The sequence below is a fragment of the Homarus americanus genome, unplaced genomic scaffold (genome assembly GCF_018991925.1).
Source record: "Homarus americanus isolate GMGI-L3 unplaced genomic scaffold, GMGI_Hamer_2.0 scaffold34921, whole genome shotgun sequence".
In the NCBI taxonomy this organism is placed as follows: Eukaryota; Metazoa; Arthropoda; class Malacostraca; order Decapoda; family Nephropidae; genus Homarus; species Homarus americanus.
Window position 1 is genome coordinate 21,561,270 of NW_024741901.1, and position 18,164 is coordinate 21,579,433.

The 18,164-nt window shown below is 36.3% G+C and overlaps 1 protein-coding gene across 2 annotated transcripts in view; it reads right to left on the bottom strand.

Moving 5' to 3' along the window:
- LOC121876307 overlaps positions 1-17,593 on the bottom strand; it is a 38,689-nt gene extending 21,096 nt beyond the window's left edge. The window contains exons 1-12 of one of the 2 annotated variants that reach the window (XM_042381358.1): positions 17,417-17,593; positions 13,901-14,054; positions 12,379-13,047; positions 11,534-11,691; positions 9,463-9,577; positions 6,226-6,370; positions 5,517-5,731; positions 4,433-4,542; positions 4,084-4,236; positions 3,237-3,318; positions 2,466-2,638; positions 1,670-1,947 (exon numbers count right to left, since the gene is read on the bottom strand). In XM_042381358.1, coding sequence (XP_042237292.1) covers positions 1,670-1,947; positions 2,466-2,638; positions 3,237-3,318; positions 4,084-4,236; positions 4,433-4,542; positions 5,517-5,731; positions 6,226-6,370; positions 9,463-9,577; positions 11,534-11,691; positions 12,379-13,047; positions 13,901-14,054; positions 17,417-17,452 — 2,288 coding nt within the window. In that variant the 5' untranslated portion in view covers positions 17,453-17,593. The remainder of the gene's footprint in view (positions 1-1,669; positions 1,948-2,465; positions 2,639-3,236; positions 3,319-4,083; positions 4,237-4,432; positions 4,543-5,516; positions 5,732-6,225; positions 6,371-9,462; positions 9,578-11,533; positions 11,692-12,378; positions 13,048-13,900; positions 14,055-17,416) is intronic. The other variant, XM_042381359.1, reaches the window with a different exon arrangement.
- Positions 17,594-18,164: the final 571 nt, after the last annotated feature.

Consider the following 18,164-nt stretch of genomic DNA (forward strand, 5'->3'; position numbering starts at 1 on the left):
GAACATTCCCTTTATGTGTTTGCTCTAAGGACAATTATTTCTTTTACCTGTAGTATTGTATACCGTATGTGTGTGTGTGTGTGTGTGACGTGTGTAGACACACACACCAAACACATACAAATAAATAATACAGTAAATGGAAAATCTTCTCACAAATGATAATCAGAAAAAATTAATTAAAAATGTGACAGTCTACCCACTAGTCATTGCTCTATTAATAAAGTACAGTACTGTAATAGAGAACGGATTTGAGGGTAGACTCACATTTTTAATAAATTTCACTGATTATTTGTGAGAGTATTTTCCAATTATTATTTATTTGTGTGTGTGTGTGTGTGTGTGTGTAGACACACACACACACATATTTACAATACAGGTAAAGGAAATTACTGTCTCTAGAATGAATGACTCCCTGTCCCAGCCGCAAAAATGACAGCAACTTTAAAACTACCAACAGACATTCTTGGGTACATCCAGGGTGTCGTCCGCGAAAAACCGAGAACCGTGAAGTAAAAATCCGCAAACTGTACTGTACTCACCAGCAGATACTGTCACTTTGAGCCTACAATAGGCATACACTATCCACTTTGCTGAATATACAGTATAATGTAATATAACTGTTATCACTTTTTATGTCTTAACACTGCTTTAACACTGTATTCTTGGCTGATTGTGTTCTGGTACAGTATTGCACAACACAAATTGTACACAAAACGGCAGTGAGCGAGGCAGCAGAATATGAACTAAGCACGGCTGGAACGTGGAAAAATGTGCGGACTCGTCAGAGCCTGATGCAATTTCTCAGAACTCCTGGAAAATTTGTTCCCATGCCCGAAACAGAGAGATTTCTCAGAATTTTTCCAGAAAACGTGCATGATTTTATCCTTGAAAACTTGTTCCAATGCCTGGAATGGAGTGTTTTCCTGAAATTTCCTGGAGGGCTGCTGGAGAGTTCCGGGGACCAGAGATTCCAGCTAATGGGGAGATTACCTGTAGAGTACAGTAATCAACTAGAATAATTGAGGCGCTCCCATTGATAGTGACGAATCAACAAATGGCACCCAAATTAGATTCTTGTTTCAACAGAAAGCCCGACTCTTTCTCTACCCAATACAGGGTTTATTTGTCATCTGGCTAGGGCACCATTGGTTGATTCGTCACTATCAATCGAAGCACCTCAATTAAACTTCCACTATCCTCTAGTATCAGCATTTACAGTATATAAAAAAGTTAATCAATCTAAACAAAAGTTTTAAAGTTCCAAGGTAATAAAAACGTGTCTCAATTCAATTACATATACAGCTCCTCCCCGACTTACGACGGGGTTAGGGACCCAAATCCAGGTCGTAAGTCGAAATGGTCGTAAGTCGGAAATGCACAAATAATACATAGAAAATCTAAAATGGTTGTCTTTTTTTCTTCTCAGCACCACAAAACACTCACTTTTAATCTTGCCAGCCATTTTAAAGTGAATTACAAAAGATAATTTTGTCTGTGTAATGACTTTGGGACTCGAAAATACGTAATTTGACCGAATTTTGGTACGACTGAGGCAGGTCGTAAGTGCGGGTGGTCGTAAGTAGAGTAGGTCGTAAGTCAGGGAGGAGCTGTACTGTAAATATAAAAGAAATAACACATCAGACATGATAATTATAAATTAATACTCTACCTGTAGCCAAGATTTTCCATGTCAACACTGATTGTATCAAACAAACTCTCAGTAAGTAGCTTGATGCCCTCCTGATAGTAATGTATGACAAAGTCAAGTAAACAATGTGCAGCAGAATGGCTCCAATACTGCACCATCTGGGCAATGATTTTTGATGGGGATTCAGGTGAAAAGCACAAAGTATGCTCAGTTTCTTCCAGTAGTTCCATCTCTGGTCTAAAGGGGAAAGGGTTTTGACTCCTATATCCTTGTCGTAGTAATGCTATGTGTTCCTCTATCTGAAATATTAAAAAAATTACCATATCTTATTTAATTTTAATAAAATATTTCAATACCACATAAAAAGCTACGCAAGAAAATATAAAAACAAAGTGTTAATCACCATAAAACTGTACAGGATGTCCATAAATAATATGACACATTTTGAAAATTAATAACTTAAAAAATATTAAAGATAAAAACATTTCATCAAAACAGTATTGTACCACAATTCATGATTTCACTGCTTTGCTCAACAAGCTAGTTTTTTTCTATTACCATATTTTCTAAATTTCTCTTCATTTGTTCTAAAAATATTTATTCGTTCTTTTACCCAGGACAAATTTTCTCATAATCAAGTGAATGACTTCAACCTCCCAGTGAATATTTACCTTTAACTCATAATGGTGTGAGCCATTTCATTTACAACCTTTCCTTTAAATAGGTTACCAGTGAGTGAATTACCCTGCATTATTTGATCACAAGAAAATCAATAGGGAAATATTTAGGCTGTGACCTGGAAGAGAACTACACATACCTCATACGGCTGCTTTAAGAAGTTATATGTGGAAAAAAGGTCCTTAGCCAGCTGGACCCAGAGCTCCTCTAAAGGTGGTTGATAACCATTCCTCAAGTGTTCAATAAGAACTTGGGGATATAATGTAAGGACAACCCGGGACTCCTCATCACTCCACATCATCTGGGCCTTCACTAAGATAGTGTTCTACATTAATAAAGATTCAAGAAATAATTAAAAAGTTCATGCATAAAGAGAAAAGTGAAAGTGGGTTCTATAGGCCTGACAGCCCATTGGGGGACAATCTGGATATAGCACATTGTATTGTATACTGTACTAAAACTTCAACACAAGTTATTACAACTGGGTGGACTGGAGGAGTCACAGGCTTGAACCAGCAACCCTCATGGTGTATTGGCATAACCCAGCCCAATTTATGAGAAGGGAAAGAGCTGTTCATGTAATATTGTAGAAAACTACCTTTTGTACAATATCTGTTACTCTATTTTTTTATGTATTGTGTACAATTTTTAGTGTTTATGAAAGCAGTTTTGGATTATTTTTTTCCCTCTGGAACTAAACTAATTATTTCCATTTAAATCCATTAAAATATAATTCGTGATCTGATAATTCACGATGTCTTCTGGTACCTAACCTGTAAATTATCGAGACTCCATTGTACTAAATATTATCCTAAGCTATTGGATGAACTTAAAAAATAGGAAATAAAAAATCTCTTTACATTTTTCCAGACTTACAAATATTTATAAAAAATAAAGATACTGTACACACTTTGCCTCATTCTTAAGGAGTTGGAATTGTCAGACTTCACGGTGGAGCCGTCGTGGGGCCAGGAGTTATGACGACTGTATATCTGTAAAGTAAATAATAATCTTGAATCTATGTAATGGGTGTCCATAAATTATCTGACCCATAATAAAACTTGATAAACTCAAAAATATTTTAGACATAGCACACCAGTTTTATTACACTTGATTAATAAATAAGATGTTTATGCCTCAGTCCTCATAAATTTCTTCCTTCCTGTGTGTTCTGTATACTGTATAAAGTTTTTGAAGATATTAAGCATTTTGCCAATAATGTCCACACATTATATAAAGCTCCAGCAATGATAGCAATCTATTCTATTTACATAATCACTGGGTTCTATACCTAATACTTATGTGGTTTCTTTTAATTATTAAGGTTGACGAGTTATGCTGGTGGTACAGTGGTAATGTGTGTGTATCTCAATATTGCATCCTGGGTTCAATCCCCAGCCAAGGACAGATGTAAGAAGGGTGATGTCCAGTCTAACCCTTCCAACAATCACAGGTTTTTCTCTGGGTACTCCCATTTCCTCTTGTATTAACACTGGACAATATAGGCTGTAACAAAGTAAGAAAAAACCAACCACTCAAACAGTAAGCAAGCTGATAAGTGGCAAAATGATATATACAATACAGGGTATATAAATTATGAAACATTACCTGTGGAAACATCTGATTTCCATCTTTAAGTACTGATCACTGCTACCAGTATGACTATTCCTAAACTTCCTTTGGTCCAAGTTTTGCTACATACCCTAGCACAATACGTTATTTCAATCATCAGCAGGATAATGTGGCATGACACTTACATCAGCCAACATCTCATGGTGTCTAGACTCCCGATAAAGAGTGCCGGGCTGGGAATTATGATGCAACATGGCCTCATACTGCTTAGACAACTCGTAGAACCGCGCCCTCACTTTTTCTACAGTGGTGTGGTAACCTCCTTCCTCTTTCAATGACTGAAGCGAAACAGTAAAATTACATATCAGTCATGGAAGCAATCTTTAATTTTCCGTGAGAATTTAATTTCATTCTATAATCATTTAATTCATATACAGATATGTGAATCACAATTTACAAATACACACATACTCCTCACTTTTCTTTTACTATGTGGTGTCATATTCTATAATAAACATGCTAATAATTTCTAACCTTTACTATCTGTTCCCAGACTTCTTTTTTATTTTTATTTTTAATAAATAGTTCACTTCTCTCCAGGTATAGTCTGAGCAGGAGACGTTCAACAAGTAGAGACCACTTTTCTGCAAGACAATGAAAATTCACACAAATTATAAATATCCTAACATAAGCAACAGGCTCTGCAGATTAACAGTGCCCAGCAGCCCAGACATGCCCAGACTAGAGATCAGACAAGTGGTTTTTCATGTCTAGCACTTGCCAGGCAGACAAGTCAATATTTTGAAAGAAAAAATACCCAAACAGGAATAAGGTGATACATAGCCCTCATATTTTTTTAACCAGTGAGATCCATATAAACCAGCGAGGTGATGGGTGGGTTGTTTGTGTGTGCTTAACCTGATGCCATGTCATCCATATCATGACATCACAGCTGAGTTAATCCATGACTTTCCTATCCTCCTAAGTAACCCCAGGTGAGTACTACAGCCTCACTGATGTTACAGCTCATCCCTCATATTTCTATTGGTCTATTCTCATAATGACCTGACCTAAAAATCTGTATAAAATCTCCCACTGATAGCTGTGTAACCATATTTATGCTACAAATTAAGGTGAAAACAGCAATATGAATAGGAATAAAAAGAAAAAGACCAGGTAGGGGTAAAAGACATTTTGATGGACACAAGTGATCTGTGAATTGATATAAACAATAAATCTGAATGCTTTATATTGTTAATTTAACTTTTCTCATTAAAAAAAAAGTTTCCTCCAAAATTTGCCAGGGCAAGTAAAAAAAATATCCAAATATCCAGGCAAGTGAATTTCATAAGTCAATTGCCCGGGGCAAGTAAATGTTCCACCTGATAGGGAGTACAGTATACCCCCAAAAAATATTTAAATAATAAATGTCAGCATAAAGTGATAACACTGAGGCTTACATCACTCCCAAATAATTGGGATGAAATATTTATACCATGACTCACCCAAAAATCAAATACTCATTTCTCTTAATGTGTGACTCAACAATGGTGAGTGTGTAATATACTGTACTGTATTGAGACCAACAACACAAGAAAAGACAGAACCTGATACTCACTATGAAGTACCGGCACCTTCGCTGACTGGCCTTGTTTTTCACGTATCTTGGCTAACTTAGTTTTCCTCTCTGGTACATACTTGAACACAGATTCTATAGCATCTTGATATGCTACAGTCATAGGTTCATTGCTCTGGTTGGAGTTGTGTTCCATCATCCTCTGATAAAGTGTCACTAGGGCATTCCATCGTCCATGAACTTGATCTGCCGTGTACCTGCATAAAATGAAAATACCTAAATGTATCTACTGTCAGCATTTTCATCTGATACACAGCCACTACTAATATTGTGTTAAAAAGAAAAGCTATTCAAAGACACAAATAAAAAGTTAGAAAAATAAAACCAAAATCTTTTACATAATTTTCTCATCCACTAACCAACTAAAATTATTTAAAATAACTTACATTAAAAAATATACAACCAAAAAACAATTAACTGTGATGGTATGTTGGAGATACAGTGGTAGTGCACTTGCCTCCCATCAATGCATCCCAGGTGGTAAGTGAAAAGGATGCTGCCCAGTGTGACACTACTGAACATTGCAGGTTTTCTCTGAGCAGTCCAGATTCCTCCTGCACTAGTAATATAATACTGTAGTCCCATTGGAGGTATTAATGAAGGACAATCTCATCAGTAACAACAATGGGATTAAATGAGCCACCAGCTTCCTTCCCCCATCAAAGTGGTACAGTACTAGATGAATACTCACTCGTATCCCTCTTTTGCTAGAGCTCCCTGCATCTGTTGCCAAGCCTTGTGCCTCATACGGGTACCTCCATTCTGACCGAGTCGTTTGGCAGAATATATTCCAACTTTTTGAATCAGGAATTGTGTAGCCTGAGAATCCCAAATTCCTAAAAAAAAAAAAAATATCAATGAATGCTTCACAACAGAACTCCCTTTTATTATCACCTCTTCACTGAGTGCCAAAAATATACTTGCATAACCATCCCCAAAGTTAATACAGAGGAGTCTAGATAATTCGCGGGCCAGGTACCAACAGACATCGTGAATTATCAAACTGGAAATTATAGTTTAATTGATTTAAATGGAAATAATTAGTTTGGTTCAAGAGGCCAAGAAATACTGTACCCATAAACTATTCCAAAACTGCTTTAACAAACACTAAACACCACATAAAACTGTACATAAAAATAAAGTAAAACATAGATATTGTATAAAAAGTACAGCTCCTTTTCTTCTCATTTGTGCATAAGGATTATGCCAATACACCAACATAGAGACAGACATTTGCTGGGCTAGCTGTGACCACATTATGTCAACAAAGAACTAGGTATTCTATACCACAGAATAACTCATCTGGGGTTGAGTTTTGGATTTTCTGTTCGTGAAAATTTATTACTTTACAATAATATTTGATTAACCAGATCCCAAATTAACTAATACTGTACAGTAATATGGGAATCATGGTGAAATTGCATAATGTTATATTAATGAGGTCTGAGATATGCACTCAACTTGGGAAAAGGTGGGGAGGGGACCCTCAGCTCACCAACCAACCATTCTGCCTCCCACTAACAATTCACTTACTACTTTTCATTTTTCTTATTTTATAGTTTCATATTATATTTTCTTTATTTCTAAGTCACATTGGAGCACTGAAGTGATATTTATATTATATTTTCTTTATTTCCAAGGCAAATTAGAGAAATGAAATGATACTGCAGCAGTCAGTACTCTGCCACAAAATTTAAAAATGAGGTAGTATTAGAGGTACCAGCAAATTTAAGAATGCAAATTTGTATTTCATGATTAATCGAGACTCCACTGTGTTCCTCTCTCCAAAAATAAATTTTACAATGGTCACTCTTTGGAAATATCGTAATTCTTATCTTCTCAGTTTTATAAACAAGTCTTCATACAGTAGAACGTCGATATAACACGAGATACGTTCCAAGAGAGGTCGCTATAAACCGAATTCACACTAAATCAAAGTGTTTTTCAATGGAATAATTCAGTTTGGTACTTGAGAGAAGCACAAAATACTAAAAAGACTGAAAGCCAACCCAGATGCACCTCAGCCCATCTCCTAGAATAAAGAAAACATTGTTTTTTGTAGTATTATATTAAAACAAACACTCATAAATCAACACAGCTAAAATTATGGGATGTGAAATGGTCTGTTTACTAGCGATCAGCAGATGGGAAGATGGGGAGGTGAGGTGATATGTTTGACAGTTGATGCCAAGATCTGGTACTTATTTATTTATCTGTCCTTAAGAGTGACTTTAAGGTTTTCTCTTATAAAATGTCACTAAACTGACCTGGGAGAATATAGTTAACATTGCAGGAATTCTTATAAGATAGTGATTAGTTTGAATATGGACATGCTATAGTTCGCATTAGACATACAAATTTTAGTTCTAACTAATTTTATTACAAAGGGCTAAAAATTTTATCTCGTGCAAAATATATGACATTTATATTCAAATTATTCGCTGTCTTGCAAGGATTATAGCAATGCAAATTATATTCTCCTAACTTTAGACTGTGATATTATATAAGATAAAAACTATAAGCCTATAACCACCCAACCCTGGCTGGGAAGATGGGGGGGGCGGGATGGGTGATAGTGACACGTTTGACAGTTAGGGCCGAAGGTCTAGTGAAGTATTTATTTGTTTATTTATGTCCTTTAGATTGAGTTTTGTTTTTTGTTTATAAAATGTCACAGAAGTGACCGGGGAGAATATAATTTACATTGCTGGAATTCTAATAAGATAGTGATTAATTTGAATATAATCATGCACTTGACAAAAATTTTAGTAATCATTTAGTACATTATTTTGAGTACATGTACGGTACAGCTTTGCCCTTAGGACAGTGTAGCGTGCCCAGAGAAACATTAGGCGCAAATTTTAAAATATGATGTGCCATATTGACTCGCGCAAAATAGGAAAGATTCGCTTTAAATTAAAACATTGTCCTTAATTGTGAGTGTCGCTTTAAATCAATAATCTTAAATTGAAATGCTTTAAATCAACGTTCTACTGTACTGAATAATAAAAAAGCTTACATGTACACACAATCAAAATAGTATCTGTGCACATTTCATGCAAAACAATCTGACACCACAGAAAACAGATATTGAAAAATGCCCACTGGTTCCACGCCAAGCTGGTAGCCCTGCTTGCTTGAGGATGCCATATATCACTTGCAAGCAATAATTTTGTTTTATCCATAGTATATATTGTCATTATACCCGTATGCACCTTCCCAGGACATCACGAGCTGTACTGATCATTTAGAATACTTTTTTGATCATGTATACATGTATATACCCTCGCGGCACATCAGGTGATGTATGGATCATTACGGAAGTCAGCAGACCCTCCCCCTGCGTGATACTTTTTTTTTTACTGTGTGTGCATACGTATAAAAAACTGATGTAAGAAAATTCCAACATCCATTTTTACAATATGCGCACAAAACATCATACATTACAATGATAAAAAGTGTACTGTACTGTCTAAATCTACCGATATAAATGTAGCATGATTCAACAAGCTATCACCAATTTCTCACTATAACTTAAAAAGAAACTTATGTGACCTTACTCTTTATATAGGGGGTCCCTGGGTTATGAAAAGGGTTCAGATTCTGAGGATGTTCTTAAGTCGGATTTGTACGTAAGTCGGAATACATGCTATGTGCATACCGTACTTACAGAACAAAGTTTAAAATCCCACCATATCATAGCATAAGTCCTTACATACATCTAAAATCACTTGATTCAAGACAAAAGAAGAAATAGAATGACAAACTACAGTCAATGAAAGTAAAAAATAAGTCATCATGTAAATAAAATACAGTATTGTAAATTTCAAGTTTAACCCCATTCGTATCGGCTGACGTTCGTAAGTCTGACGTTCATAAGTCGGGGACCCCTTGTACACCAATGTAATCTTATTCTTTACATACTTACCAAACAAGTTGTTAAGATCATCAAAATACTGACAGGTTCGTTTCTCATCATGCAGATCGTTATGGTTGACAACATTACGATATCTCTTACAAATTTCTCTCCAGCGCATACGAATCTGTTAAAAAACACAAAAGTGCCTGTCCATCAACAAACTAATACAATACTGCACTGCAATTCTGTACATCATTTGAAACATTTACAATACAATCCACTGCTGCCAATAAAAAATTAAAAGACTGAGGGTAATCATACCACAAGTAGTACAATATACTTGTTGAAATAGCATTAGTGAGTAAAGAGCAGTGGAGGAACCAAACAACAGTGTATAAATGTGGGGAAAATATCAACCGACTGAATAACAGTACTGTACTTTACCTCTTGGTTGTTGCTTGGCCAAGCTGGCATATGAATGTACAGCGTTAATGTAAGTGCCTCTCACAACTGTTTCCTGGGTTCAATCCCTGGACCAGGTCAGATGTCAGAAGGGTGTTATCTAGTGGGATCCTACTTGGCAGGTTTTCTCTGGGTTCTCTGGTTCCTCCTGTACTAATGTTGGATAATGATGGTCAGAATGAAGCTCAGACCAAATGCCTGAATGGCTAATAAGCTGATAAGTGGTGGTACAGTAATGGTAAATAATAGTGCATGTTAAGTGGAATTACTAGGTCAAGTGGTTACTGAGATATCAAGAATTATTGAAAACCAGTATTCGTATATTTACTTAAATAATGAAGAGAGTTTTATGTGAGAATCTTGTGGCAGCTGTGATTGTAGTTGAGTTGCCAATTCATTAATATAATTTTCTTCATTATTTATGCAAATACAGTAGTACAGTGGTCCCTCGGTTAACGAGCACAATTCGTTCTAGAAGGTTGTTCGTTAACCGAAAAATTCCTTAACCGAAACCATTGTTTCAATGGGTTTTTGGGTAATTGGTTCCAGTTCACAGAAAATTGCCTAATGTCAACAAAAAAGTTAGTAAAGTACACTTACTTTGAAGTGTGTATGTAGAAGGCTCCTGGATGATGATGATGATGATGATGGGAATTAGAATGGGGGTGGAGGAGAAGGGAGGGCATTGGAGTGGAAGAGAAGTCACCCCATGGTGCCATTTCACCCATAAAATTTTAGTTCACTTGGTGTAATTCAAGATTATTTTCTTTAAGTCAACACTGCACTGCATTATATATTGTCAATATGTAAAATAAATTTCAAAATGGCCAATAATTTGACTGGAAACACAGAAAAAAGCATTTATGTTGAAGAGAGTCTGAAGCAAGATGTTACCTCCAATGAAAAGACACAGAGACTGATGCCTGTATGGTGTGTTGACAGGCTGTTTAGCGCGCTAAAAACTAGTTTCCCTGTACTGTACTTAAATTATGTTAAATAATTGTTAAAATTACTAAAAAATTTAATATAAGACTTTTAAAATTATTGAATAGTACAAACTTCTTGACATTTACTAAAATGGTAAGGAATTTAAACCCTAGAACCGATTACTGTATTGGCGGACTAATATGACAGCTAGTGTGCAAGCGTAAACATGTGGAGGGGCGCTCGTAAGGAATTCGTTAAGCGAGGGAATGCTCGTTAACCGAAGTTAAGAATCTTAATGAAGGTAATTCGTTAACAGAGGAGCTCGTTAACCGAGGGATCACTGTATACAAAAATTTGGAAACTTCTCGTAACCTTAAATAATGATGAAAAGCTTATTATTATAAAATGTTACTTTTGGTTTGCTTAATATTTATCCTGACAGTGATACAGCCGAAAATAGATCCACTAATCACAATCACCTTTACATACAGCTTTATTTTACAAAGTATTGCCATGTAAAATTGCGAGCACGAGAACCAGGGTGGGGTCAGTGCACCTTTGGTTGACTGTCCATGCTGACTCTTTACATTCTGCAGGAAATGGCCATAAAAAAGTGACGATGATGATGATAACAAATTACACATAGAGATAGCCCTCAAAATAGGAATTAAACAATTCTATCAGTGTTAGTAAGTACTGTACTTGATCAAATCCCACATGAAAAACATAAAGTTGATTCCATATATTTTACCTGTAATACAGTAAACTGGAAGCCAGATTCACCAAGCTTGTACCGTATTAATTCCCAGGCTTCTGTTCTTTTACAATCTTTGCCCAGAATAAAATATGCCTCGGGGTATTCTTTGAGAAGTTGAATTAGTAGTTGGCTAGACTTGTCATCCCAGGGTCCTGAAATGATACATTTTGACAACACTCTGCTTATATAAGAACAGAAGATTTATGACCTGGCTCAAAGAACTTTACATTATAATTCAAAACCAAGAACAGCTGTGAAAGATTAAATGATAAAGTAAAACAAGTTCTAAGTTGTTATGATAAAAAATTAGAAAGAACAGCCTGTCACTGAGCATACAATATATACTTTCTCCTTAAGAGATTCTGGAGACAGCAATACACTAGGTCCCTGCTGTACTGATACAATGTGTGATTGGCTGATTCACTAACTAAAGACACACAAGAGAAATATTATACTACATACATTTATTTTTTCTTTCAATAAATATTAAAAGAAATAAAACTATGTGCTCATTTATAGATACTGTACTGTACATTTTGTTTCTCCCACAACGTATAATTTAATCAGCCCATCAGGCCTGTTGCTGATGTACAGTACAATACAGTACAAGTATATCAAGAATAAGGAACCAGTTTATATACCAAAACTCTCAGTAATAATAAGATGAATGATAGCTAATCCATATGGGGAATTTGGCTTTTCACTATCATGAGGTACAGTATGTTCATTGCAACCAAACTAAATTCTTAAAATACCTGAACCAAAATATTGGCTCTTGACTTTAGAAATTCTAGTTTCTCCATTATCACACCACAAGACACTAATAAATAACAGCTTACCTAATCTATGTGTATAGGGAGCATCGTGCCTCGCTCGTCTACCGCACGTGTTGTCCTTCATCAGGCGGTTGAGATATACTGGATTGTCATAGATGTAAACGTTAGATGAGGGAATTTCAACACTTTCTACTACAATTCCAGACCCTATGTGCATTTGCTCTACATTACCAATGTTTTGATTCCCCTTCAAAACACATAAATCCACATTTCTCAAATTAGGTTCTGTATTTTGGACAACATGCCCAACATTTTCAAAAGTAGATTCAACATTTTCTATAGCATGCCCTACATTGCTCAAACTAGGTTCCACATTTTCCACAACGTGCTCCATGATGGATTCTGCTGGTTGATCCACAATACTCAAGTGTTCAATGGACTGTTGTATGTACTGACTAGTACCTGACTGCATCTGATTTCCTTCATATGGTGCAACATCTCTTTGAGGTTCTACAGCCTGATAAAGTCCTGGAACAGCTATAACAGTGTCTTCAACAGGCATGTGTTTAACTGAAGGGTCTCTTTGCTGATCAAGGTTAACTTGGACAGCAGTTTCACTAAAAGTTGTCAATGAACAAGTATTACTCTGAGGTTCTGGTTGCTTCATTTTTTCTCCAAGAATGCTGGCCACAGCCTCCTCCATGGTAGCTTCGGTCTCTGTGCTTCCATAACCTGTAAAAATATCCTGCATGATGTATTATAATTAATAACAATATAATCAAGCTGCTTCAAGGGAGTTAGTACTGTACCGTACTGTATATATAAAATTTAAAAATCGAAGACCAAAGGGAAGATCCAATCAAGTCCTCAATACACAATAAAAATGTACAGTATATCGCTGAAGTAAAGTATTCTGAACATTAGTTTGGATGTCAGATTTGTAAAATCTGTACAGTATGGTATATTTTTTACCTGATCCTTTCTAATAATTTTTCAATAATCTTGAAAACCCAATAAAGAATACAGTAGTATATATATATTTCAATTCCACACAGGACATGTTTAGATTTTCACACAAAGTTTGCAGCTGTACCTTGTCTATGGTCCTGGTGTTCCATCTTTACAATATAATGTACAGTATCTCACAAGATTTTGAGAGATAATGCAGCATATTAATACATCGGAAGCGGCTATTGAGCAGGGTCAGACAGTAAAATAGCTCAAAGGCTATTGAGCCAGGTCATCTGGTAAAATAGCTTACAGTTGTATACAACAGAGCTGCTTATTATTTTTATATACTGTACAATACACTTAAACTAACCTACCCTAACTTAATCAAACCTAACATAGAGTCGGGTCAGGTCAGGAATTGACCTGACTTGAGGACAGTTACAGTAAGGACACTCACCTGTGTGTGTGTGTGTGAACCAGGTGACACAACTCAATAGCCCTTGAGCTATTTTACTGTCTGACCTGGCTTGTTAGGTTAGGTAAGCTATATCGACAATAGAAACAATAAACAACTCTGCTGTATACAACTGTAGGCTATTTTACCAGGTGACCTGGCGCAATAGCCACTTCCTACCTTTCACATCTAGAGAAGTTAAAGTCTCATCAATGTAGGTGACATTCTGGTATCCACTAGATGTACTGTCCTTTACAGAGGTGCACTGATGATATTGAAAGTAATCCATGGAAGGAAAGAGTTGAAAGCATTCTCCACAGACATAAGATGTATCCTGTAAATAAAAAAGGGGCTCTATTAATGCTCTGGAGCACGGATGATGTATATTGTGTCATCCAAAATACTATCAATGCCTGGTTTAGTTTAAAACCCTCGCCAAACTTCCAAGCACAAATACTGTATAGGTAAAAATAAATATTCTATACAGTACTGTATCATGAAAATGTTTAATGTTTTAAATATAGCTACTGTGGCTATATGCAAATACAGTACTATACTTAAAACAGAAATCAAGGAATTCACTTCATTATGGTGATATTACCATTGTACTGTATTTACTATTTGGTGTCTAAAATATATAATTTTCTTTTAAATAATTTTCACCACTTATTAGCTGTTTGAGTGATTGGTCTCTCCAGTGTTAGTACAATACTGTAAAGGAGGAAACCGGAGTCCAGGAAACCTGTGAGGTTTGGTTTTGTCACACTGGATAACACCCTTCTCATGTGTGTCTGTGCCAAGCAGGACTTGAACCCTTGACATATTGGTGAGAGATATGTACATCACTGCTGTACCATCAACATCCCTGATTACAGTACAGTACAGAGCATATGGCAATCATACACAAAGAGATACACAAAATATAAATTTACTGACAAAAAACAGCATCAGAAATGTTATTAATTCAAACATTTACATGAAGCTTACTGACAACTGACTTCCCCCCTTCCCAAGTGCCTGAGTGTGAACATCACTCAAATGTACAGTATTAATATAAAATTATCATGTTTCAGGTTTTAGTACATTAACTCATTAGCACAGTGTCAGTAAATGATACAGGTATACTTTACTTGTAAAAATGGGAAGCCTTGATATTACAGTGTTGTTATCAGCATATGTGACACCCGGGTAAAGTGGAGGAAACAGTTACAGTATAACATAAAGGAACTTATGGAATTGCACCAAAATTTCTAGAGATGTTATTTGCATGGTTCTAAATAAGAAAATTTATATGAAAATGCACAAAATCTGACCTAACATAAGCAAACCTATCTAACCTTATTTAACTTCCCTGGACCTCCCACCATATATAGTTGTTTAGCCATATTAAGTAACAATTATTATTCATTATTACTGCCTACTCATTTCTGATATAAATAAGCTTTTTCTGCTGTTTTCACTTGTGATAAAACTAACCTTCAACATTTATGAAAAGTCATTGTTTTGGAGAAAATGACAAAATTAAAATGTGATGAAAAAAAATTCCCCCAGTCGTTGACCAGCCACCATATGGCAAGTAGGAAATGACCAATAGCCGATGTTCGTTTCACTTCCCATCATGCCAGCCACTCACACCCCCAATGCGCTAGTTAGTAAGATATGTTAGGTAGGCAAGGTTAGGTTACTCTAGTTTGTGCCAATTTTCCTAAGAGTAAGGGGTGTTGGTGGTACAGCAGTAAGGGGTGTTGGTGGTACAGCAGTAAGGGGTGTTGGTGGTACAGCAGTACGGGGTGCTGGTGGTACAGCAGTAGGGGGGGGCTGGTGGTACAGCAGTAAGGGGTGCTGGTGGTACAGCAGTAAGGGGTGCTGGTGGTACAGCAGTAGGGGGGGGTGCTGGTGGTACAACAGTAAGAGGTGTTGGTGGTACAGCAGTAACTTGCATTTCCCTCACCAATATGTCAAGGGTTTGAATCCTGCTTGGCCCAGACATACAAGAGAAAGGCGCTTTCCAGTGTGACCCTACCAAACATCACAGGTTCCCAGAATCCTCCTGTACTAACACTGGATAGACCAACCGCCCGAACGGTCCCTTCTGGTTTCTCTGGCTAGGAGGTTTTATTAGGTTTTTTCTTCACTTGGTTAATATTCGTTCACTGGCTGTCTGCAGGTTTCCAATTTTCAATATTAAAGACACAAAGATTATAAAAAACCAAACATACGACTTCATATCATTTCTGGTGCAAATCAATATTAACGGAGTGTATCTCACAAATTTCTAGGCGTAGAATTCTGCACCCTCCATGTTGCCAGAGTCACTTTTCTCATCCACTCCTCCTTTTTGTGATATGACAACCAATGATCTTCAAGTATCGTGTCATGTGACTTGGCTGGCCAATCATTTGAATGCTCATGATGACATACGAAGAGTGCTCTCTCCCTTATCTTGCTGTTATTCAGCGAGTTTATTAAAACAATAGTGACGCAATCCAAATATTAAAAAATCACAGTGTCCTACAACACTAAGACTGTGTCCTACACGTGGAAATTGTTTACTTTTAAGAAAATACAAATTCTTTTGTCTGTAACCATAAGCATACCAGATCGTCCAGCTGTATCCTCCACCACAGCAGCAGGTAAGCTCCAAAAAATGGTTAGGTTTGGTTAGGTTTTTGGTGTTTTATGGTATGTTTTACTCAAATCTGACTGCCATTTTGGTGCAAATTAGCGATTTCAGTTACAAAAATGAAAATGTTTTTGTTTTTTTAAATCACTAATTAGCACCAGAAATGAAGGTCAGATTTGAATAAAACACACCATAATACACAAAAAACCTAATTTTGTATCAAACCTGAGAACAGCCAATGGAACGAATATTTACCCTTTGCTTTTCTACTTCAGAGCCCTGCCCACCTTGTGTAACCAATATTATTGGTAATTGGATGGAGGTCATATCCCGATAACTACTCATTTCCGACGTAAATAAACGTCACTTTGGTGTAACTGCAGTTTCGGACAATATGGATCTCGAATTGAGTAATGTCTTTTGCTGATGGTTTGGATAATTTTATGGTACTTTTCTTCTATGGTTTCCTTCCCAAATTACTTAAATATACCAGGGGATCCATTAGGTTAGGTAATTTTTGGTCATTTGTGACAAAAACGTCATAGAAGTGTCTTAAAATTGTCTAAACCATAGGAAAAACATATTGCTTTGGGCGTATTGAACGAAACTTCAGTTTTTACCGCCACTTTGTATAAAACATTATGAAACCGGTCCGACTAATTACCCAAATGTAGCCGCAATGAAGTCAAATGATGGTCGTACGAGCGTAAATCGGGCTGTGAATCACTTCTCGATTATTATTTGATGTCATAGTCACAAAAAATTGGTAAACTTAATTTAATCCGAGTTGTGTTGTGTTAGGTTAGGTTAGGTACATGCACTCTTTCTATTAACTCAGATTAAATTAAGTTTACCAATTTTTTGTGACTTCGTGACTAAAAAACCAGTCGAGAAGTGATTGGTAACCCGATTTATTCATGTAGGACCATTATTTGACTTCATTGCGGGTACATTTGGGTAATTAGTCGGACCCTTATGAAACACAATATAAAAACCTATTTTCCAAAGTAACATCCGTGAACAGGAATCAGTGATGACAACTTCGAAATATTTACCGCCAAGCTTATACTTACTACTTCCTGCATCTCTCCCACTACTTGGTGTGCCATGACTACTGGTGGATTACAGACAGTCACAGTAGTACTAACTTTAATAAGAGTGTACTGACTACTGAGTACAGGGAACCTTCACGCTTCATCCCTAGTGTAAGCGACGACAATGTTTGGGTCGCTTTGACGGATACTCGACCCCTGGTGAAGAGGACGGACCCATGAATTTTTATGTGATGAAACCTGAATTTCATGAAGCCGTGCAGTACTTATATAAGTTCTACTTTTGACATTGTTTATAGAAATTTAGCAAAGAGTACGTTCTAAATTCTTCCCCTTAGTCTTCGTGAAAATATTAAATATACTGTTTGAAAATAGCAGATACAATATTTACATCTAAGCCCAAGCGGCTAACGAGTGGTAAAGAGGATGAAAGTAAGTAAAAAAAAAAAAACACAAATTGCATTAACCATGCATTTCATGATCATTTGGAAGGATCAGATACCACTTGGTATTTGCGCCCTGAGCCGTCCTTATCTCATATTGGCTACTTTAATTAGATATGCATGAAGATGTGAGAACATAATTATACAGCACGATGCGAAAAATTAAAAATATTTTAATAAATATCCATTTAACCACTTAGCTTACTGTCCATTCGGGCTGTTTGGAAGGGTCACACTGGATAATATGTCACGTGTGACGAGTTGGGGTCAAACCCTTAATCAAAGACTACAGTATATACCATAGGTTTAGCCCTTAATATCGGTGA